The 23604-nt window shown below is 47.4% G+C and overlaps 1 protein-coding gene across 1 annotated transcript in view; it reads right to left on the reverse strand.

Moving 5' to 3' along the window:
• Positions 1-9311: 9311 nt before the first annotated feature.
• Positions 9312-23604, reverse strand: part of LNP1 (leukemia NUP98 fusion partner 1) — a 71775-nt gene continuing 57482 nt past the window's right edge. The window contains exon 5 of the mRNA XM_073670797.1: positions 9312-9434. Coding sequence (XP_073526898.1) covers positions 9327-9434 — 108 coding nt within the window. The 3' untranslated portion in view covers positions 9312-9326. The remainder of the gene's footprint in view (positions 9435-23604) is intronic.

The following is a 23604-nucleotide window of genomic DNA, read 5'->3' on the forward strand; positions in this document are numbered from 1 at the left end:
TCCGCAGCGGAAATTTCCGCAGCATGTGCACAGCACATGCGGATTATCATTGGGGACCATGGGGCACGTATTACCAAGCGTTTTTTAAGCGTTTCCGCTGTGGAAATTCCGCGGCAGAAACGCTTGAAAAACGCGTAGAGGGCACGCAGCCATAAATCCAACTTGGAGAATACCTTAGCTCCCACAACCTGGCTGAACAAATCAGGAATCAGAGGAAGAGGGTATGGATCCCAGATGGTAATTTGATTTAATTCCAGGAAATCTAAACAGGGAAGTAGACCGCCATCATTTTTCTTCACAAAGAAGAACCCTGCCGCCACGGGCAAAGATGAGGGTCTGATATGTCCCTTCTCCAGACTTTCCGCAATGAAATCTTTCATGGCTTGTCTCTCAGGGCCAGAAAGATTATACAGTCTGGACTTCGGTAGTTTAGCTTCGGGGGTAAGGTTAATAGGACAGTGATAAGCACGATGAGGAGGCAAATCCTGACACCCCTCTCAGAAAAAATGTCCTCAAAACCAGACAGAAAAGCAGGTAATATTTCCATAGAGACAGTAGCAAGGGAAATATCTAAACAGTTCTCATGGCAGTAATCTCCCCAGTCACTAATCTCCCCAGTTTGCCAATCCACCAACGGATTATGTTTAACAAGCCAAGGGATACCCAAGACAATCGGTGTGGGAAGATTGTCCAGAACATAGCAAGGGATTATTTCACAATGAACTGACCCCACCCTCAGTTTTACATTATGCACAATCTGAGTAAATGCTTTCTGTGCAAGTGGTGCCGAGTCGAGGGCAAAAATGGAAATAGGTTATCTAAAGTACAGCAAGCATCCACCATGCTGACTCCGACTCCACTGTCAACAAACATAGAAATTTTCTCGGTTTTGCTCTCTAGCACCACCTCTGCTGTCAGGACAAAGCGGGAACTGCAGTTTGGCCACAAATGCACCCCTTGTTTATCCAACTCCAGACTACCAAGAGTTAATCGAGTCTCCTTTTCTTTAGGAATTGAAGGACAGGTCCCAGCTAGTGTTGAGTGAGTATGTTCTGTTAACCCTTTCGCCGAGTACGCTCGGGCGAGCTCCGAGTATTTATAGCTGCTCGGTGATATGGTTGAATCACTTCCGTGTGCATGATTTGCGACTGTTTGACAGCTTTATTACATGGGAGGAATGTCTATTTCTTACACATTCCTTACATGTAATAAAGCTGCCAAACAGTTGCAAATCATGCACACGGGAGTGATTCAACCTTATCACCGAGCAGCTATAAATACTCGGAGCTCGGCCCGAGCGTACTCGGACAGAACATACTCGCTCAACACTAGTCCCAACAAAATGGCCCCTTTTCCCACAAAAAAAAGCATATGCCTTTTTTCTTGCGAATCTACGGGGAGATGTATGATGCAGAGTCACCCCCCAACTGCATGGGTTCATCCACCTCCTCCAGACCGCTCCCCTGACAGAGGTACACAACCCCGACAAGAAGGCCGGAGAAGGTGGTTTCACCCGTCTATCCCAAAGGAATCTATTTAGACGTATGGCCAAAGACATGGCAGCCTCCAAGGACTGAGGGATTTGATATACTGCCAAGGCATCTTTCAACCTTTCAGTAGCCCCTCACAAAATTGACTTCTAATGGCTAAGTCATTCCATTTGGAATCCGTTGCCCATCTACGGAATTCCAAAGTGTACGTCTTCACTGACCGATTTCCCTGCTGAAGGCGACGTATCCTAGACTCAGCCAAGGTGACTCAATCAGGGTCATCATGGATAAGTGCCAGAGCCCCGAAACACCCCTCCACAGACTGGAGACAAACTGAGTCCTGCGGTAAAAAAAACGCCCAGGATTGAGGATCGCCCTGCAGTAGAGAGATCACAATTCCAACCCATTGCTCCTCATTTCCAGCGTAATAGGTACGAAGTTTAAAATACAATTTGCAGGCCTCCTTGAATACAAAAAACTTGTCCCTACCTCCAGAAAACCTGTCCGGGAGGGCAACCTTGGGTTCAGGCTGGGCAGGCCTACCTGCAGAGACCCCCATATTGGCGACCTGTAGCCGCTGATGCTGCTGCTGTAACCTCACCGCGGAGGTCATTCACCTCCAGAGACAGCCTGTGCAGCCTGAAGCTCATAAAGAGAATGCCAAGAGTGTGCAAAGCAGTCATCAAAGCAAAAGGTGGCTACTTTGAAGAACCTAGAATATAAAACATATTTTCAGTTGTGTCACACTTCTTTGTTAAGTATATAATTCCACATGTGTTAATTTGTAGTTTTGATGCCTTCAGTGTGAATGTACAATTTTCATAGTCATGAAAATACAGAAAAATCTTTAAATGAGAAGGTGTGTCCAAACTTTTGGTCTGTACTGTATATATATATATATATATATATATATATATATTTGTGTATATATATATATATATATATATATATATATATATATACACACACACACTGTATATAAATACACTCTTTGTTTAAGAAAAGTTTGTTTTTTCCATTTTTATAAGTCCAACTTGAACCTGTGATCACTGTAATATTATTGTGTAAAATTACTGATTTCCAAGAAGCCCAACCACAGACTCTGGATGAGTCCTATAGTTAAAGGGGTTGTCCATTCTCAGAATAAAAAGCTGCATTTGCTGTATGTGACCGCAGACTGCCAGACTGTAACAGTATGCAATATGCAAAATAATTACAAATTTCTCTGACACTTTGGATACTTTCTGTTGTGCAATATACATGCTGTCACAATTCCCGAGTATTCCTCGTGATGACTGGATAGATGCGAATCAGTGGCCTCAGTGGTAAAGTGACTGATACTCGGGATGTCATCACTTCTTTAGCGTGGTGAACAATCAACTTTCCTTTTATTCTGAGGCTGAAGTCACATTCCCATATAACTATGCGTATTAAAAAAAAGTCTTGAAATCTTCCAGTTTTAATACTGCTCATTGAGTCCAGTGCAGGCAGAGCAGAGATTCATTTGTTTCATTATCATCACAGACAGGATTACAATGAAAGGTATCTCCACTGTATAGATAGCACAGGATCTACCATTCACAATACGTGATGGTCACAGCTCACCTCTTCTCCCTCCCTGCATAATGACCACTGCACAGATCACAGAACTTATGGAGAAACTCTATCATAGAAGTCAGTGGAGAGAATGTATTAAGGGTTGTGCATAGTGTTGAGCATTCCGATACTGAAATATCGGGTATCGGCCGATATTCGCGGTATCGGAATTCCGATACTTAATTCCGATACTTTTACAATATCGAATACCGGAATCGGAAGTTCCCATAATGCCTGCGCTCTGCAGTGTCTCTGAAGGATGACAAGCTGGATGGCAGCGCTCAGCTGAGATCCAGCCTGTCATCAGAATGCCATCCCAGCGTGGGAGAATTCTCCTGATTGTTTAAAAGCCGGCGGGCGGTAAAAAGCCGCCGGCTTTTAAACAATCACACAGCCCCATACTGCTTCCCCGCAGCCTCCCACCCCGAACCTCCGCTCCCCTCGCCACCTCCCATCCCGATCGTAAGTTAGGACCGGGCGGGGAGCGCAGCACCAAGGAGCGGGGAGCGAAGGACCCTGGCGGGGAAGCCGGCAGTGAAAAGACTTCACCGCCGGCTTTCCCGTTCTGTGCTGCGCTTTCCCGCCGGATATTTCAAATGAACAGCTGAGGTATCAGCTGATGCCGATCAGCTGTTCATTTGAAGTCGCCGCGTTGCCCTCAGAGGGTTCATGTGAGTTCATGCTTGACTGCATGAACTCACATGAACTTTCCCACGGCCGCACAGGTCAGCCTCACCTCCCAGACCCGTCATGATTGGTGTGTGTGGGTGTCTGTGCGATGTCTGTGGGTGTGTGCGATGTCTGTGCGATGTCTGTGCGATGTGTGCGGGTGTGCGCGGTGTCTGTGCGATGTGTGCGGGTGTGTGCGTGCAGGCAGACATAGGCCGATGTGACACTACTACTCCCATCGGCCTATGTCTGTCCCCCGTCCACTCGTGCCAGCAGGATCAGCTCGATGGGAGCAGTAGTTCCCATCAGCCTGATCCTGCTATATAAATTGCCCTACTGTGTCCCCAATAAATGTTAAATACATGTCATTGGTGGCCAGTGGTTACCTACAATAAATTAGTGTATACATTACCTGTCCCTGCCCATCGCCACCTAAAATAAAGTAAAAAATAAAAAACTACACCTATACTCACCTAGACACCTAATTCCCCGAAGCCATCAATCTCCTGTAATAAAATATAAAATAATAAACCACAGCCTTATCCTTACCCCTCCGTAGTAGTCCACGAGTGTCCCACGATGATCTCCAGTTTAGAGCAGCCACATAGAATGTGACCGCTCTGAACCGCTGCCGCCGCTAGAATGATGGGGCCGTAAAGCAGCCCCGTCATTGCATAAGCGGGTTCGCCGGAGTTCAGGCAGCGCTGCTCCGGTTAGCTGCTTTACGGCCCCGCTGTACCGTGAGAAATTCCCACGGTACAGCAGTGCCGTAAAGGAGGTCTCCGGAGCTGCGCTGCCTGAATGCACTCCGGTGACCTCAGTCAGTGGCTCCCGCTGCCGGGAGCGGACGTGTTCCCGGCAGTGTGAGCCTACAGCAGCCATGCACAGCTGTCACCATCTCCAGATGTGACAGCTGTGCATGGGAGATCAGCGCAGGAACGTGGACAGGTAACTATTTTTTTTTAGTAAACTAAGAATTAAATAAAATGGTGTGTTTTATTTCAAATAAATTATTTTTTTCTGGGTGTAGTGTGTGTTTTTTCTTTTTAACACTTTGTAGGTTAGTAATGGGGGTGTCTTATAGACGCCCATCATTACTAACCTGGGCTTCATGGCAGCTGGCGCTGACATGAACCCCAGCCCTATTACCCCCTGCCACCACACCAGGGCAGCGTGGAAGAGCGAGGCTAAGTGCCAGAATTGGCGCATCCTGTGGATGCGCCATTTCTGGGGCGGCTGACGGCTGGTGTTTCTAGCCTGGGAGGGGGCCAATATTCATGGCACCCTTCCTGGGCTATTAATATCAGCCCCCAGCTGTCTGCCTAGCCTTTGCTAGCTATTAAAATAGGGGGGACCCCACATCATTTTTTGGGGGGGGTCCCCCATTTTAATAGCTAGTAAAGGCTAGGTATTCAGCTGGGGGCTGATATTAGTTGCCCGGGAAGCTCCGTGGGTATTACCCCTTTCCCAGGCTTCAAACATCTTCCCCAGCCGTCTGCTTAACCTCCGCTAGAGACTAAAATTATGGGGGATCCCACGCCAATTTTTTTTTAAATAAATCCTTTATTTTAACACTAAATGACATTTGATGAGTTAATAAAGATGCAGTCCCTAAATTATTATTTATTTTTTAATTAATTTTTCCCAAAAATTTTGACGTGGGCTTTGCCATATTTTTGTATGCCAGTCAGGTACAGCATCCAGCTTCTATGAACGCGCCATTTTCCGGGGCGGCTGCGGACTGCAATTTGCAGCGGGTGGGGCCCAGAAAGCTTGGGCCTCCCTGCGCTGCAGATTCCAGCCCCCAGCTGCCTAGTTGTACCTGGCTGGACACAAAAATAGGGCGAAGCTCCACGTATTTTTTTTTTTAATTATTTCATGAAATTCATGAAATAATAAAGAAAAAAAGGGCTTCCCTATATTGTTGTGTCCGGCCAGGTACAAATAGGCAGCTGGTGGTTGGGGGCAGCCCGTTCCTGCCTGCTGTACCTGGCTGGACCCAAATATAGTGCGAAGCTCCACGTCAATTTTTTTTTAATTATTTCATGAAGTAATTTTTTAAAAAAAGGGCTTCCCTATATTGTTGTGTCCGGCCAGGTACAAATAGGCAGCTGGTGGTTGGGGGCAGCCCGTTCCTGCCTGCTGTACCTGGCTGGACACAAATATAGTGCAAAGCCCCACGTCAATTTTTTTTTAATTATTTCAGAAAATTCATGAAATAATTTTAAAAAAATTGATGTGGGGCTTCGTCCTATATATGTGTCCAGCCAGGTACAGCAGGCAGGAACGGGCTGCCCCCAACCAACAGCTGCCTATTTGTACCTGGCCGGACACAACAATATAGGGAAGCCCTTTTTTTCTTAATTATTTCCTACAAGGAAAGAAAGGGTTTATTTTCATTCCGATATTTGTGTCCCATTGACTTGCATTGGTTTCCGGTGTCGGAATCGGCGATATCCGATACTTTTTGAGTATCGGTCCGATCCAATCCGATACGATATTTCCTGATATCGGAAGGTATCGCTGAACACTAGTTGTGCACCAAAATTGTGTGGGAGAAAAAGAAGCAAATTTTGCCACAGCACCTCATTTGCTCAAAATTGTGTGCCGTGTTTCAATCTAGTATATATTACAGCACGATTATAGAAGAGTTCAAGTATCTCTGCTTGGCAGATTTTTCGAGGCTATTGCGTTTGCTGACACATAGCTTCATTGTAAATTAAGTACACCTGTCACGGGTGTGTCAGGTGTAATAGACAGTTGCCCTGGATCTGGCTGTAGAATGTTCTGCGTTTGTCATTACAGATGCCTTCTTAATCCTTCTTCCTTTTGGATCCAGCAGCAACCTCCCTCCTGCTGCTGATTGACACACCCTTGCCTGGGAGTTAAAAACACTCAGTTTGCTCCAAGAAGTTGCCGGTGATACTTCTATGTACCATTGTGCAGGCTTGGAGCACTAGCATTCGGCTAGCTTCTTCTCTGCTGCCCTTGGAGGACAGTTGGCATTACTCCTCTGGTGTGTGCTCAAGCTAAGTTTATCCCCTTTGTTTGTCTATCTTGTTGTCTTTAGTTTGTAATGGGGCCTGACCAGTGCTCACCCCTCCCCCTCATTATCTAGGGACAAGCTCGAGGAACATCCAGGGCTTAGGTTTCTGCTCGGCGATAGGTGTGGAACCAATATAGGGACGGAAGGGTAGGCAGAGTGATATTAAATCTGCCTAGGGGTCTCCACTCCCCCTTTCCCTAGTGTTTGGGCTTCCTCCCCCTCTTCCCTTCGTGTTGCACTTTGTCTTTCCCACACCTTGCGTGACAACACCCCCATGGCCGATGAAGGATGTGTATCTATTACTCCATATACTATATATATAGAAGTCTGACCATTGATAAGATGGTTCTGGTACAGATATTATCTTATCTCAATGTACATCACTGGATAGCGCACATAATCAATTCCTGTTAATATGTAACATCGTTTACACTTTGCCATCTTATGGTATGGAAAGACGACAGACTCTAACCTTAAAAGACAACTAAAATATAGTTCTCTCTATTCATAAACTGTGAATGTGCAAGGAAAATGCCAAAGCATTTGGTGAATTAATGCAGTATTCCGCCCCTGTGTGATAACCAGAGGGGGTGGGTGGAATGTGGCCATTGATTGAACACACAGTTTATATTAAAGTGGTTGCCTACTACTTTAAAAATGAATGAGCTATCATCAGGATAGGTCATCAATATCAGATCCATGGGGATCCAGCACCCGCACCGCCACTGATCAGATCTTATCAGCTCCAGCAGCAGCCCCATGTAAACAGTGTATGGAGCAGAAAGGTCAGTAAATATTAATAAAATGACCCTTGTTTTTCAACAGTTGTCACATATGCTTGGACTTGTTTTTGCAGCCAGGATACAAATCCAGAACTAAGAGTGGAATTACATGATAGGAAATGGTATACGGCACTCCGAAGAGATGTGCAGGTGCCCAAGTTGGGTTACAATCCGTAACAGTAGGTAGATGAAAACTCAGCACTCAAATGGATGAAATGAAAAAAGGAATATTTATTTGTGCAATCCATTAAAGTCAGGTCCTATATCTGTATCTTCATCAGAATGATAGAGATTGCATGAGGTCAAGAAGAGGAAGAATGTAAGCAGCGCTTTGGAGGGTGTGACGTATGGATGTGCTGCGCAGAATGGACTTACATCATTTGGTTGACTATACACCAAACTAAACTGTTTGCAATCTCAAAATTCATAAGCAAAAAAAGGTTGTTGCAAGACATTTTAAATATGACATTAAATTTGAGTTCTGCACTTATGTTGTCCATGAATAATAAGAATCAAATCAATCACAACACAGACTCTAATAACTTATAATGGCCTCCGAAAGAGTTTCGTCATGGTGTTTGTCAGTTTTGACAGGAAAGAAGAATACTTCTTTCCTTCAAATATAACAGAATCTAATTGATTTTTCAATGCAAATGTGAACACGGTCTGTGTTTCTAATGCATCTAAAACAAAAATGAGGCAACTTTGCACTTGGTCTGAATTATATTCTGTGGCTACCGCTCCTGCGCTGAGCTATGTGATCAATCTCGTTTTCACAAAAATACATGTGTAGTCTGATCCTGCAGTCATACAGCCTACAATTTGTTCCCTACATTTTTCTAACATATGTTTGTAGGGTGGCAAGAAATAGTGGACTGTCAGAAGGTAATTGGCTGGGAAATCAGACTACACAGGGTTTTATTGTAGTATGTTACCATGGAGACATACAGTTCTCCATAGGGAACTTTTTAACTAAGACTTTTTGTAAACTATTGAAACTATTTGAAAAGTTGCTTTATTTTATTTTTAAAAAACAAATGTGGAATAAATGTCATGGTGGATCTTCCCTTTGAGGTTTCAGTTAATGGTAATTGTTAATATTTACTTAACTGTCACCTTTATATTTCATTACAGATAACAAATATAACGATCCTACCATTCACGAGGTCCTAGGGACACAGTGAATCATAGCTATTCAGTTAGGTGACAATGGATAGATCATTGCCAGTCATTGCTTTAGCTCGGTGGTGTGTCCCTTGTTCTCTAGTGCTCTGTTATTTTGATCTTTTGCTGCCTAACCTTGGACCTTGCCTTTAACCATCCATTTGCCTAGCCCCTTTGTCTTGATCCCAGAATTCTGACCTCGGACTGTGATCTGTTTACTCCTTTGCCTTGCCCCTCTCTTTAAGACGAACTCTCTTGGTATTTGACCCCGGACCCTTAACTCCCCTGCCTCACGTCTTGTCCGTGAGAAGTGATATTTACAAGCGTCGCAACAAACAACAAAAAACAGTAAATACCAAATAAGTAACTTTATTTACAATGCAGCTGCATGATAAAAAAAAACTAGAGCTGAAATGTAAAATCCTAAAATATTCTGTACCACAATATGTAAATATCTGTAAAAATAAGAATCTAAATAAAAAAAAAGTCAGAGTTCTGAACACCTGTAAGTAGCAAAAGTCGTTTTCAGCCATTGTCAGTTCTTTGCAGCTGTAGAGAAGAGATTTATAGGTTTATTCTTCATGGAACTTTCATCCGAGAAAAAGATAAGAAAAAAGACTTGGATGTGATGACCTGCACTCGACACGTGGGACACGTCTGCTTCTTGCACAGCCATTTTTCTATACACTGTGGAGGATAAACAATTCAGTAAACGTCATAATTCATTTTGAAAGATAACTTTGGTCAGTGTTACTGAGAACCTAACAAGTGTTCACTGCAGGATAGCAGAAGTCAGATGTCTGCACACCAGGATATGAATACTGGATTGTTAATATGGACGATGTCTTATGTGAAAGGAAAGCATTTGCCATACGCTTAGTCGCCAGGGCCTGAGTGTGACTGATATCTCTGTGCCCCCTAGAGATATGCCAGTTCTTAAAGGTTGTTCAATTTCAAATATAATTCGTTGCTCACTGCATTTTGTTTTAAAAACAAAGCTATACTCACCTTCCCCAGGTCCCCAGCTCCTGGTATGTGGCATTGGATGGGTCGCAGACATCACCTTGACAGCCCAGTCAATCAGTGAGCCTACCAGCCCTGAAAGGGGCAATCTAGTGTAGACGCAAAGCCCAGCTCCGAGCCGCTGAGCTGTCAAAGTGACATCAGCACCGCAGCCAAGGCTAGATACTGGGAATAGCAGTGGACCCTGGGAAAGTGAATTCAGAGGAGTTTGGATTTTTTAAAAACAAGATGCAGCGAAGGATGAATTATGTTTGAAAGGGAACAATTGATTTGAGTTTTCTAATAACAATTTAAAAAAGCACTTCAGCAATATAGGAAGCACTTCAGCAATATTCACACGTGTAACGATTCCACCCCTCAGTGTGTCTTAGGACACAGTGATTGACAGCTCAGTCGTCCAGTCTAGTGCAGGGGCGTGCTGAGCGGTCTGTGCTGTGATTGACAGCTCAGTAGTCCAGTCTGGTGCAGGGGCGTGCTGAGCTATCTGTGCAGTGATTGACAGCTGAGTTGTCCAATCTGGTGCAGGGGCATACTGAGCTGTCTGTGTTTTTATTGACAGTTCCGTCATTCAATCTGAGACTCGGAGGTACTGCGCTCTCGTCAGATGCTCCCTGTTCCCTTGAATACTCAGCTACTTGACTGGGCTGGCAGCCCCAGATATCTGTCAGCCGTAACTTCAGCTCAGTTTGGTTTGTTTTCTCTGTGCCTAGTGCTTTTCTAGTTGATCTGTCGCTGCCTAACCTTGGACCTCGTTCTGACCATCCATCTGTTTAACCCCTTTGCTGCGATCCGCTATCCTCCCGGTATTTTGACCTCGAACCGTTACCTGACTACAACTTTGTTTCTTCCCTCTGTTTATGACGTACCCTCCTGGTTATTGACCTCGGACTCCTTGACTATCCCGACTCAAGGCTTGTCCGTGAGAAGTGACTCAGCATCATAACATGTAGTGATAACTCAGTAGCAATATTCTACGTGTCTGACTTGTGTCATCTCAGCTCACTTGCTAACATACATTTTTCTTTTTTTCATTACAGACATCTTTGATCTCAAGTCTAACCACCAGTCCAGTACATGGTGGTGTAAACAGGAAGTCAGTCTCTGACTTCCTATTAATTACAGAATGGCAGCATTATCTATCAAATCACTCCTGACAACTCGCAGACCGCTTCCCACTCCACCCAGCACCATCCTTGTTCCTCTCTATGTCCCTCTATGAAGCTGAATATATCATTTCTAATTTAAAAGGATTTTCCACTATTATAATATTAATGACCTATATTTTGGACACGTCATCAACATTAGAAGGAGGCCAATTTTAGGTGGGGAACAATACCCAGAAACCCCTGTGTGACGGAGATGCGGTGTTCCTCTCCGTACAGTCTTTACATATGGTCACTGCCACACCTGTTAGCACCTGATCCATGGGAGTGTTCCACCAATCTGATATTGATGACCTATCTTAAGTATAGGACATCAATATTATAATAGTGGAATATATTATTTTCATTACCTAATGCACAATTGGTTCATTAGTTAGATACTAGTGCATGAAATGATAATATCACAAGTATTACAGTGCAGAGTTAGCTGATTGTATACGTTCTCCATGACATAAATCTAAGTAGAAGATCTGCATAGTGGTAAGGGAACTTATAATTGTATGTTGACAATCTCCTTACTAGAGATGAGCGTTGTTCTACTCGAACTGTTCGCCAATCTTCGGCTGTTCGAGGTTATGTTCGATAACTGTTCGTGCACCAAAATCATAACTGGATTTTTTCTCAGTAATGATGAAAATTAATGTTAATACGCAGTTTGAGTGTACAGCGGGGTGGGGGGAGGGGCAGGGGATGGATCTCTGCAGGAACAATGAAGATCTCCATTTTTTTTTCTCTTTCCCGCATTTGCAGTGGGGAGGTGCAATCTGTCAGCCTATCAGCAGCGCACACACGGAGCGAAGTGCTTTTTTTCACACAAGCAAGGGCATGTGTCATTGGCAGTGTATGTCACATGTCCTTGCCCTATAAGACCAAGCCATTTTCCCCGTCGCCACCATTTTCTCACTGCTGCAGCTGCGTGTTAGACGGCACCGCTGTTGCTGTGTGCGCTATACCTTGTTAATTTCAAGCCAATTTTCGCACAAATCTACAGATAGCTTGGGAGTAGGGAATAGTTGTGATTGCAGTCCTTTTAAGGACTAGGTTACAGCATTTCCTACAACTTTTATCAGGCAGGTCTGTGCTCTTAAATAGATAGATTGTGGGAGTAAAGACTAACTGTAATTGGAGTCCTTTTCAGGACTAGGTTACATCAGTTCCTATCAGTTTTTGCCAGGCAGGTCTGTGCCAGTGCTGTGCAAGTTTTTTTCACAGCATTTGGCTGAATCTAGCAAAGCTAATCCTTTTTGGCCTATTGCAGAGTGTGTTAGTCAGTGGAGTAGCCTATCTGTGTTGCAAGATATAACACCTGTGTATAGAATACCAATTTTTTTACTGCACCTAGTGAAGTAAAATCTTTTGGGCAAAGCATCATTCTATTAGTCCATCTATACTGACCTCCATCAGGTTGCAAATTGAATATAATTTTTTTCTGCATCTAGCTCTGAAAAAATATTGGGCTTCTAGCTGTGTGTGGGACTTGTTCTATTAATCCATCTATACAGACCTCCATCAGGTTGCAAACTAAATATATTTTTTTCTGCATCTACCTCTGAAAAAATATTGGGCTTCTAGCTGTGTGTGGGACTTGTTCTATTAATCCATCTATACAGACCTCCATCAGGTTGCAAACTGAATATATTTTTTTCTGTATCTACCTCTGAAAAAATATTGGGCTTCTAGCTGTGTGTGGGACTTGTTCTATTAATCCATCTATACAGACCTCCATCAGGTTGCAAACTGAATATATTTTTTTCTGCATCTACCTCTGAAAAAATATTGGGCTTCTAGCTGTGTGTGGGACTTGTTCTATTAATCCATCTATACAGACCTCCATCAGGTTGCAAACTGAATATATTTTTTTCTGTATCTACCTCTGAAAAAATATTGGGCTTCTAGCTGTGTGTGGGACTTGTTCTATTAATCCATCTATACAGACCTCCATCAGGTTGCAAACTGAATATATTTTTTTCTGCATCTACCTCTGAAAAAATATTGGGCTTCTAGCTGTGTGTGGGACTTGTTCTATTAATCCATCTATACAGACCTCCATCAGGTTGCAAACTGAATATATTTTTTTCTGCATCTACCTCTGAAAAAATATTGGGCTTCTAGCTGTGTGTGGGACTTGTTGTATTAGTCCATCTATACTGACCTCCATCAGGTTGCAAACTGAATATATTTTTTTCTGCATCTACCTCTGAAAAAATATTGGGCTTCTAGCTGTGTGTGGGACTTGTTGTATTAGTCCATCTATACTGACCTCCATCAGGTTGCAAACTGAATATATTTTTTTCTGCATCTACCTCTGAAAAAATATTGGGCTTCTAGCTGTGTGTGGGACTTGTTCTATTAATCCATCTATACAGACCTCCATCAGGTTGCAAACTGAATATATTTTTTTCTGCATCTACCTCTAAAAAAATATTGGGCTTCTAGCTGTGTGTGGGACTTGTTGTATTAGTCCATCTATACTGACCTCCATCAGGTTGCAAACTAAATATATTTTTTTCTGCATCTACCTCTGAAAAAATATTGGGCTTCTAGCTGTGTGTGGGACTTGTTCTATTAATCCATCTATACAGACCTCCATCAGGTTGCAAACTGAATATATTTTTTTCTGCATCTACCTCTGAAAAAATATTGGGCTTCTAGCTGTGTGTCGGACTTGTTCTATTAATCCATCTATACAGACCTCCATCAGGTTGCAAACTGAATATATTTTTTTCTGCATCTACCTCTGAAAAAATATTGGGCTTCTAGCTGTGTGTGGGACTTGTTCTATTAATCCATCTATACAGACCTCCATCAGGTTGCAAACTGAATATATTTTTTTCTGCATCTACCTCTGAAAAAATATTGGGCTTCTAGCTGTGTGTGGGACTTGTTGTATTAGTCCATCTATACTGACCTCCATCAGGTTGCAAACTGAATATATTTTTTTCTGCATCTACCTCTGAAAAAATATTGGGCTTCTAGCTGTGTGTGGGACTTGTTGTATTAGTCCATCTATACTGACCTCCATCAGGTTGCAAACTGAATATATTTTTTTCTGCATCTACCTCTGAAAAAATATTGGGCTTCTAGCTGTGTGTGGGACTTGTTCTATTAATCCATCTATACAGACCTCCATCAGGTTGCAAACTGAATATATTTTTTTCTGCATCTACCTCTAAAAAAATATTGGGCTTCTAGCTGTGTGTGGGACTTATTCTATTAATCCATCTATACAGACCTCCATCAGGTTGCAAACTGAATATATTTTTTTCTGCATCTACCTCTGAAAAAATATTGGGCTTCTAGCTGTGTGTGGGACTTGTTCTATTAATCCATCTATACAGACCTCCATCAGGTTGCAAACTGAATATATTTTTTTCTGCATCTACCTCTGAAAAAATATTGGGCTTCTAGCTGTGTGTGGGACTTGTTCTATTAATCCATCTATACAGACCTCCATCAGGTTGCAAATTGAATATAATTTTTTTCTGCATCTAACCCAGCCAATAGTTTTGGCCTAATACCACAGTTTGGCCACTCAGCTCTGTGTTGTGAATTAGTTAACCACCAAAATGAGTGGAAAAAGGCCTGCTGCTGGTGGAAAGGGGAATAGGCGTGTTGGGAAGGGGAAAAAAGGTTGTGTCCGTGGGGTAGGTGTTAAAGCAACAGTAACATCTGCAGAATAAAGACCATCTTCCAGCCAAACTAAAATGTCTACTTCTTTTAGCGGACAATGTGATAAGATCCCTTTCTTACGGCCACGCCAATCGCTACAAATTCCAGATGAGGCACAAAAACAGCAGGTGCTTCAACGGATATCAAGTGCTCCTTTAAGTGGGCTCTCCTCCACATCAACTTCAACATCACAAATACTCCAGTCCTCAAAGGTGTCACCCCAATCGCACTTGCTTCCTCACAGCTCCCAAATCTCCAGCTGCCCGTCTGAGTATGAGGTAGAACAGATGGTTGAGTCTGCAGAGCTGTTTACTCATACTATAGCCTGGGAATCAGAGGTCGACTCCAGCGCTTCTGTGAATCCAGACGAGGAAATGATCTGCACTGATGCCCAGAATCTTTATGAGTCGGATCCAGGACCAGACGCAGAAGGTTCTGACCATAATGTAGACCCTCATTCCCAAACTGTAACTCCTGTTGGTGGAGACAATGAGGAAGACGATGATAAGACTCAAATACCTGATTGGAGCGACAACTTTAGTTTTTTGTCAGGGCAGGAACAGGTTGGCTCTGAGGACGACGGGTGTGATAACGCACAGGGTGATGATGATGAGGTTGGAGATCCCACTTACTGTCAACCCACAGTCAGCCAAGAGATGAGGTCAGCAGAGGAGGTGGAGGAAGATGCTAGTGATGACGAGGTCAGGTTGCGCCTTCCTGGACAGAGACGTAGTACTGGAAGCACGTCAACAACTGCATCCTCAAACACAACTCTGCCTCTCACCACAGGTCGTGGTGGCTCTTCAGGTCGCATGGGTGCTAAGCCTTGCATAGCCTGGGCATTTTTTCAGATCGATAAAGATGACCCAACTCGTGTTATCTGTAACATTTGTCAGCAAAAGCTAAGTAGAGGCCAAAGAATACATAGTTTGAGTACTTCATGCATGAACCGGCACATGGACATGAAGCATAAGTTGCAGTGGGAAGCTCAGTGTGCTACAATGCGGCCTAGCCGGCCGGGCCAACCACCGTCTGCCATATCTTGTGCATCCGCGGCCTCTTCATCCTCTGTGACTGGGGGGACAGCAGTCACACCTGTTTTGGGGCGCAGACCTGCCACCTCTTTACCCGCAACAGCCAGCGTGATTGGCAGGTCATCATTTTCTTTGGAGGTGGTAACACCAGCTGGTGTTGAGCGCTGTCCGACATCGATAGCACCACCTTTGGATCAAGGCAACCTAACATGTCCGCCTGCATCTTCCTCACAGACCGGCAGTTTGCCGGGGACACCCTTATCAACCCCGTCTAAGCACAATAGCCAGCCCTCGGTCCCTCAGATGTGGACAAGTAAAAGACCATTTCCTCCTAGCCATGAGAAAGCTAAGAGGTTGAATTTCACCATCTGCAAGCTCTTGGCTACAGAAATGCTGCCTTTCCGCCTGGTGGACACAGAGGATTTTCGAGACCTTATGTCCGTCGCAGTGCCCCAGTACCAGATGCCCAGTTGGCACTACTTCTCAAAGAAAGGTGTGCCTGCGCTCCACCAGCATGTCGCACACAACATCACCGCTTCTTTGAGAAACTCTGTGTGTGACAGTATGCATTTCACCACAGACACTTGGACGAGTAGGCATGGACAGGGGCGTTACATGTCGCTGACTGGGCACTGGGTAACTATGGTGACAGCAGGACAAGGGGCTGCTGTCCAAGTCTTGCCGTCCCCACGAGTTGTGCGTCAATCCTCTTTATGTCAAAGTTCCTCCACTGCTTCTGCCTCCTCAACCTCCTCTCGGTCTTCCACCTGCACCCAAAGCCTGTCTGGTCATGCCACAAGCTTTCTAACTGCGCAGAAGGGATCCTGCACACCTCCTTACTATGGTGGCAGTAGGGCTCAACGTCATCAGGCGGTTTTTACATTGAAATGTCTGGGAAATGTGAGTCACACAGCTGAGGAGTTGTGGTCAGCTCTGGAGAACCAATTTCATGAATGGTTGTCTCCACTGGACCTGAAACCAGGGAAGGCCGTGTGCGACAATGCTGCAAACCTGGGTGCGGCCCTTCGCCGGGGCAATGTCACACACGTGCCTTGTATGGCTCACGTGTTGAACCTGGTTGTCCAGCAATTTTTAGCCCACTATCCCAGACTAGATGGCCTTCTGCAGAGGGCACGGTCGCTGTGTGCTCACTTCCGCCGTTCGCATCCCGCAACTCAGCGACTTACATCTCTACAGAAGTCATTGGGCCTGCCACTTCACCGGCTAAAATGCGATGTGCCTACCCGGTGGAATTCAACTCTGCACATGTTGCAGCGACTGTGGCAGCACCGACAAGCCCTGGTGCAATACTTTCTGACGTATAGCCTGGGCCAACGAGATTCAGAGGTGGGGCAAATCACGCTGGAGGAGTGGTCTCAGATCAGGGACCTATGTGTGACACCCCAGGGGTCTGGTTGCCACAGTGATAGAGATATTATGTCTGAGAGCAGGTGGGAGGTCCTTTGGTCAGGGATCCTGTGCATGCCACACCTCCTGCCCAGTCTTGGGAGGGGAAGAACTTCCCCTGTATAAACCCGGGGCTGAGGCAGGGTGAGTCAGACAAGGAGAGTGGAGAAGAGAAGCAGCATAGGAAACAGCAGAGTTACAAGGAGTCAGGGGCTGGCAGCTACAGAGCTCGCCCTGACTAAGAAGATTCTTTACCGGACCCGGAGTCCGAGGCTGTGGGGACTAACTCCTACCCAGCAGCAGAATCCGTCGGGCAGGGGATTTCTGGTCCTCTGGCCCAGAAGCCCGAAGGCACGGTCACACGCGTGGGACCAGCACCGCCATCGTGGAGCGGAAGCCATTAGAAGGCCCCGAGTCACCGGCCATACGGGTGAGCACCACACGGTACACTCAGGGACGTGGGCTACTTACATCAGCTTCTAGCAAGGTAGCCAGAAGAGTACAGTCAGTTTGGGAGGCCTACAACTACGCCTGGCCAGGGGAGATCCCATCTGCTCAAAGACTGACCAGGCCCCGTTTGCTAGCAAGTACTCCGGGAGGGTCTGTCGTTGTTACCAGTAAAGACCCTGAACTACACCGTACCGTCTCTGAGTGGTTCCTGCTACCCCCATCATCCACGTCGGCTGCCCTGAGGCCATACCCCTCCCGTTGGGGGTTATACTATCACGCTGCACAATCCTACCACCGGCCTCAGCGGTCTGCCCTGCAGCAGCAGCTTCCTGGCTGCACTCAACGGGTGGCGTAGTCATCAACTATTTACTACTAATAGACTGCCGTCTAGTTTGACTCCCTGGGCACGGACCGGGTCACCGCCACGAGATTACAACCCTCCACGGATCCGGCTCCGGGTAAGCTCCCGCGTGCGCACCGCAGCGCGACACAGGCCCAGGGGCGCGTCAACTTTGGCGTAGTCGGCAGGATTTCGTGCCCGCAACCACCGGGTACTGCGTGCCTGAAAAGCAAAGACTGTTCAAACTTACCAGTGGTGAAGGTTTCCCGCCATCCGGCGCCATCTTCTACCTTCTTCCCGCCATCCGCGAAGTTTTCCCGCCATCCGGCGCCATCTTCGACCTTCTTCCCGCCATCCGTGGAGTTTTCCCGCCATTGGACGCCATCTTGAGGACGCCGCGCGGGAAGAAGAGGGGCGTGGACTCCGAAAGCGCGCGAGAACTGAAGCCCCGCCTCACGTCCGGACGTTGCGTAAGGTCCTGGAAGGAGCCCAGCAGACGCCGACGTCACAGGAGCGCGACGGAAGGTCCTCAACCCTGACGATCCACTGCGGAGCCGCGGCCTACGGAAGAGGATCATCGCAAGGTAGGCCACGGTCCACTAGGGGGGAGGAAGATGTCGGATACGGAGGAGAGCTTCACTGCCTCAACCCCCGCCAGCGCTACCGCTGCTGCAGTTATGCCCTTCACCATGCCCTATATCCCGGGAGCAGCTTGGTTACCCCAGTACTCAGGGGAGTCACATACCCTGCATGACTTTAGAGAAAAGCTGGATAGCCTCTTCCAGGTGTACCCCCTCACAGAAGAGCAAAAAGTGAGCATCCTGGTGGCCCAACTAACCGGGGCAGCCAAAAGGGAAGTAAAATCCTGGCCACCTGGGAGGAAGACTGTCGCAGGGATACTAACCCGGCTGAAGGACACCTTTGATACCCGCACCTCAGCCGAGATTAAGCTTAGATTCTACGGGTGCAAGCAGCGAGCGCATGAGAGTATAAGGGACTATGCACTAAACCTACAAGAGGCCCTGAGGGCCATAAAGCAGACCGACCCTGATGGGGTGGGAAACGAGGACAGGCTGTTGACTGAACAATTTATAGAGGGTTTATATTGCAATGCCCACCGAACCCAGTTGCGGGCAATGGCCTTACAGGATCCCCATCTGGACTTTGCACAGTTCAAGGACAGAGCCATCCGGGTGCTCCGAGAACCGGCACCAGGTGGCGTTGTGACCCACAGACGCCCCACTACCACTTACTACCAGGAGGCGGCGCCCTTGTCACCAGGGCCTGTGGGAGCTGATGCGCAGGCTTTGGACAATGACCCGGCTCCAGACCTACACCATCAGGTCCAAGAGCTAGCTAAGAGCGTTGCTGCGCTAACCCGAACTGTGCAGTCTTTACAGGTTTCCACCCCAGGGAAGATCCAGCTGGCATCCGGACCGGAGGACATCCCGTGGCGTCGACCAAGGAGGACCCCACCGGCCAGAGGAAGACCCAGTGACCGATACAGTGAGGACGGACGACCCATCTGCCGCCGCTGCAATCAACCCGGACATATGGCAAGGTACTGTTCTTTAAACGGGCACAACCTGGGGTAGAGGGCCAACCCCCAGGAAAAAGATCACCAGGCCCATCGAACTGGCGCGACAGATATGTGGGAGGACGTCCAGTCTTGCCTGTGGTACTGGATGGCATTCCCATGAGTGCCCTACTGGACACCGGGTCACAGGTCACCACCATCCCGTACGTGCTCTTCAAGCAGTACTGGAATGACTCGGATATTACCCGCTACCCCGACGACGACTTGAGTATCATCGCCAGCAATGGTCAGCCCGTGCCACAGATCGGATTTAAAGAGGTGACCATCAAAATTGGTAGAGTCGAACTGGCCGCACAGGGACTGATCATTGTAGATATCGATAAACATGAGAGTCACCCAAAAATAACTCTAGGAACTAATGTAATTGAAAATTGTCTTGCAGAGGTGATTTTCCTTTTACAGCAGGTTGCCAAGAATGCCAGCTCCGGCGAGCAGCGGGTGCTCCAGAAAGAGATCCGGGCACTGATGCAACGGCAACAAGTGGAACTCTCCGGCGGTGAGATTGGTAGCGTAAGAATGTGTGACCCTGTTCCTATTGCCATGCCCCCAAAAAGTGAAATGATGATTTGGTGCCGGGCAGCTATTGGTCTGAGAGGTAGAGATTACCAGGCAATGGTAGAACCAGTTTACTCAGACAGTAGGCCCACCATTTTGACAGCACGGGGGGTGGTCAATGTACGCCATGGGAGGGTGCCCATTCGCATAATAAATATCGGGGAGAGGGAAGTGTACCTGCCCCGGTATGCCACGCTAGCCAAATTATATACCACTAATCAAAGTTCTATACAATCTGTGGAACCCTTGCCTCCATCTCACCCGGAGGAAGGTAACGGCTCTAAGAAAGACATGGAGGACTGGTGTCAGCAACTACATTTGGGTACTGACTCCACTCCCTCACATCAGAAACAAGGAGTCTATCGGGTGGTTCAAGAGTATGAGAGAGTGTTTAGTAAACACCCGTTAGACTTCGGGCGAGTCAAGGGGGTAGAACATCGCATCCCCACGGGAGATCATCCTCCCATAAAAGAGAGGTATCGACCCGTACCCCCTGCACATTACCAACACGCCAAGGGGATGCTTAGAGATATGAAGGAGGCTGGGGTAATCCGGGATAGTTGTAGCCCCTGGGCAGCCCCATTAGTTTTAGTCAAAAAGAAAGACAACACCATGAGGATGTGTGTAGATTACCGGAAAATCAACCGTATCACACACAAGGATGCGTACCCCTTACCAAGGATAGAGGAGTCGTTGGCTGCTTTAAGATCTGCTAACTTCTTCTCTACCTTGGATCTCACTAGCGGGTACTGGCAGGTTCCTGTAGCAGAGGCGGACCGGGAGAAGACCGCATTCACCACCCCGATGGGACTTAGCGAGTTCACCTGCATGCCGTTCGGACTCTGCAACGCACCAGGAACCTTCCAACGCCTAATGGAGTGTTGTCTGGGCCACAGAAACTTCGAGACGGTCCTGTTGTACCTGGACGATGTCATCGTATATTCCAAGACGTAAGAGGACCACCTGAAACACCTGGCGGAAGTGTTCGAGGCTCTGGCGAGTTACGGCCTAAAGGTGAAACCCTCCAAGTGTCACCTCCTGAAACCAAAGGTGCAGTACCTGGGACACGTGGTGAGCGCTGACGGAGTGGCTCCCGACCCCGATAAGATCACCGCAATTAAGGGATGGCCAAGCCCCTCCAGCGTAAAAGAAGTGCGGCAGTTCCTCGGGTTGGTAGGCTACTACCGAAGGTTTATTCCCGGTTTCACCAAAAAGGCAGCACCTATGCAGGACCTCCTGATAGGCCAGTCCCGGAAGGCCAAGAACCAGAAGCCGCCCTTCAAATGGGAAGAGCTGGAAGAAGAGTCCTTCCGCCAGCTGAAGATGGCCCTCACGGGGGACGAAATCCTGGCGTACCCGGATTATAGCCAGCCCTTTATCCTCTACACCGACGCCAGTAACATCGGGCTAGGAGCCGTACTGTCCCAGATCCAGCAGGGGAAGGAACGAGTAATCGCCTACGCCAGCCGAAAACTGCGACCCACCGAAAGGAACCCCGAGAATTACAGCTCATTTAAGTTAGAGTTCCTGGCCGTAGTATGGGCAATCACTGAGCGCTTTAAGCATTACCTCGCTTCTTCCCGGTTCACCGTGTACACGGATAACAACCCGCTGACACACCTGGACACGGCAAGACTCGGTGCCCTGGAGCAGAGGTGGATGGCCCGTCTGTCCAACTACGAGTTCACAATTAAATACCGGGCAGGACGCTCCAATACCAACGCGGACGCCCTGTCCAGGATGCCCAACCTGCCGGACGGAGGAGAAGATCCGGAGGGACTGGAAGAAGTTGAACTCCCTGCGTTCCACCGTCATGGGACTATTCAGTATTCCCACCGGGTAAGGAGTAAGCAGGCTGCTACGTTGAACCCCTTACCCCACTACAACTGGGCGGAAACGCAAGACAGCGACCCTGCCGTCCGACTGGTGAAGGAGATGCTGACTCGGCCGGAGGCTCGCCTTGAACCAGACGCTCCGGAGGAAGCCAAACAACTATGGGCAGAGAAGAGTCGACTGTTCCTTTACAAAGGGAAGTTGTGCCGCAGAATGGTTAACTCCCGGACGCATGAATTACTCTGGCAAGTAGTGGTGCCACGAAGAGACGCAGCCATGGTGATGGAGGCATACCACGACGGAGCTGGACACTTTGGGTGGAAAAAGCTGGAGTTCCTGCTGCGCGAGCGGTTCCACTGGGTAGGCATGAGGGGAACCATCGAGAAGTGGTGCAGAGATTGTGGCCCGTGCAACCTGAGAAGGAAGGACCGAGCCAGCCAGAAGACTCCCCTGCAGTCCATCGTCACCCGGCAACCGTTGGAACTGGTAGCCTTGGATCATGTAAAACTGACCCCAAGCAGAAGTGGCTACGTCTACGCGTTAACCATCGTGGATCATTACTCCCGGTTCTTGGTTGTCGTCCCCGTCAAGGACTTAACGGCTCAAACAGCAGCTAGAGCCTTCCAGCAGCACTTCTGCCGTCCACACGGGTACCCGGACCAAGTGCTGACGGACCAGGGACCTGCCTTTGAAGCGGAGGTCTTTCAGGAATTCTGCAATCTGTATGGCTGCCGGAAGATAAGGACGACACCCTACCATCCGCAGACTAATGGACTTTGTGAAAAAATGAACCAGGTGGTAATGGATCTTCTAAAAACGTTGCCCCTGGAAGAACGCAGTCTGTGGCCTGAAAAGTTGCCCGATCTGGTGGACCTATACAACCACATCCCGGTAGGTTCCACCAACTGTACCCCGGCTTACCTAATGAGGGCAAGACCTGGTAAGTTACCTGTTGACCTGGAAATGGGAGTCCTGACCCCCGAGGACACTTCACCAGAAACAGACTGGGACACAGAGAGGCAGCAGCAGTACCGGAGAGTACAGGAGAGCGTGGAGCGAAGTCTCTGTCAGGCTAGGGAAAGACAAGAGAAAACTTACAACCAGTATGCTCCTGCTGTTCCCCTGGTACCCGGAGAGCAGGTCTTGAAGAGGAAGAGACGGCTCCACAAGTTGGACGACCAGTGGGAGAAGGACCCGTACACCGTACTGCCCTCAAGCCACGAGAACCCGAAGGTCTGTACCATCAGTAAAGACGGAGGGGAAACCACAGCCATTGTATCCCGGGACCACCTGAAGAAGTGTCCCGAACAACTGAGGAACCCTGAAGAGGAACAAGAAGACCATCGACCCGTGGAAGAAAGGGAAGATATGGTTAGTACCGTGCTCGGGGGCTTTCCTCAGTCTTGGACTCAAGTCAATGGTGCAGTTGTGGTACCCGTACTCACCTTCCTCCAACCATCATCCCAAGAACCTACGGAGCAACGGGTAGAGCTGGAAGAACAGCCGGTCCAGGAGGCAGAAGACTCCACACAAGCAGAACAGGAGAATCAACCCTCTGCTTATAGTGAGCCTGCCGTACCCCTAGTGAGACAAAGAGCCGGTAGACAGCTGCCCAGTTTACCCTTGACAGCTCCTACACCCTGTAGTTCAGGGCCAGACAGTCAGCTCCGTAGGTCCACTCGGGCCACTAGAGGCCAGTTACCCGCACGCTGGAGAATTTAAAGTGTATAAATTGTTTTATTTATGTTTTTCTGTGTCTTGTTGCTTGTGTATAATTTTGTGTTTC

This window comes from Phyllobates terribilis, unplaced genomic scaffold, assembly GCF_046119375.1.
Source record: "Phyllobates terribilis strain yellow unplaced genomic scaffold, ASM4611937v1 Scaffold_2__4_contigs__length_985480577, whole genome shotgun sequence".
In the NCBI taxonomy this organism is placed as follows: domain Eukaryota; kingdom Metazoa; phylum Chordata; class Amphibia; order Anura; family Dendrobatidae; genus Phyllobates; species Phyllobates terribilis.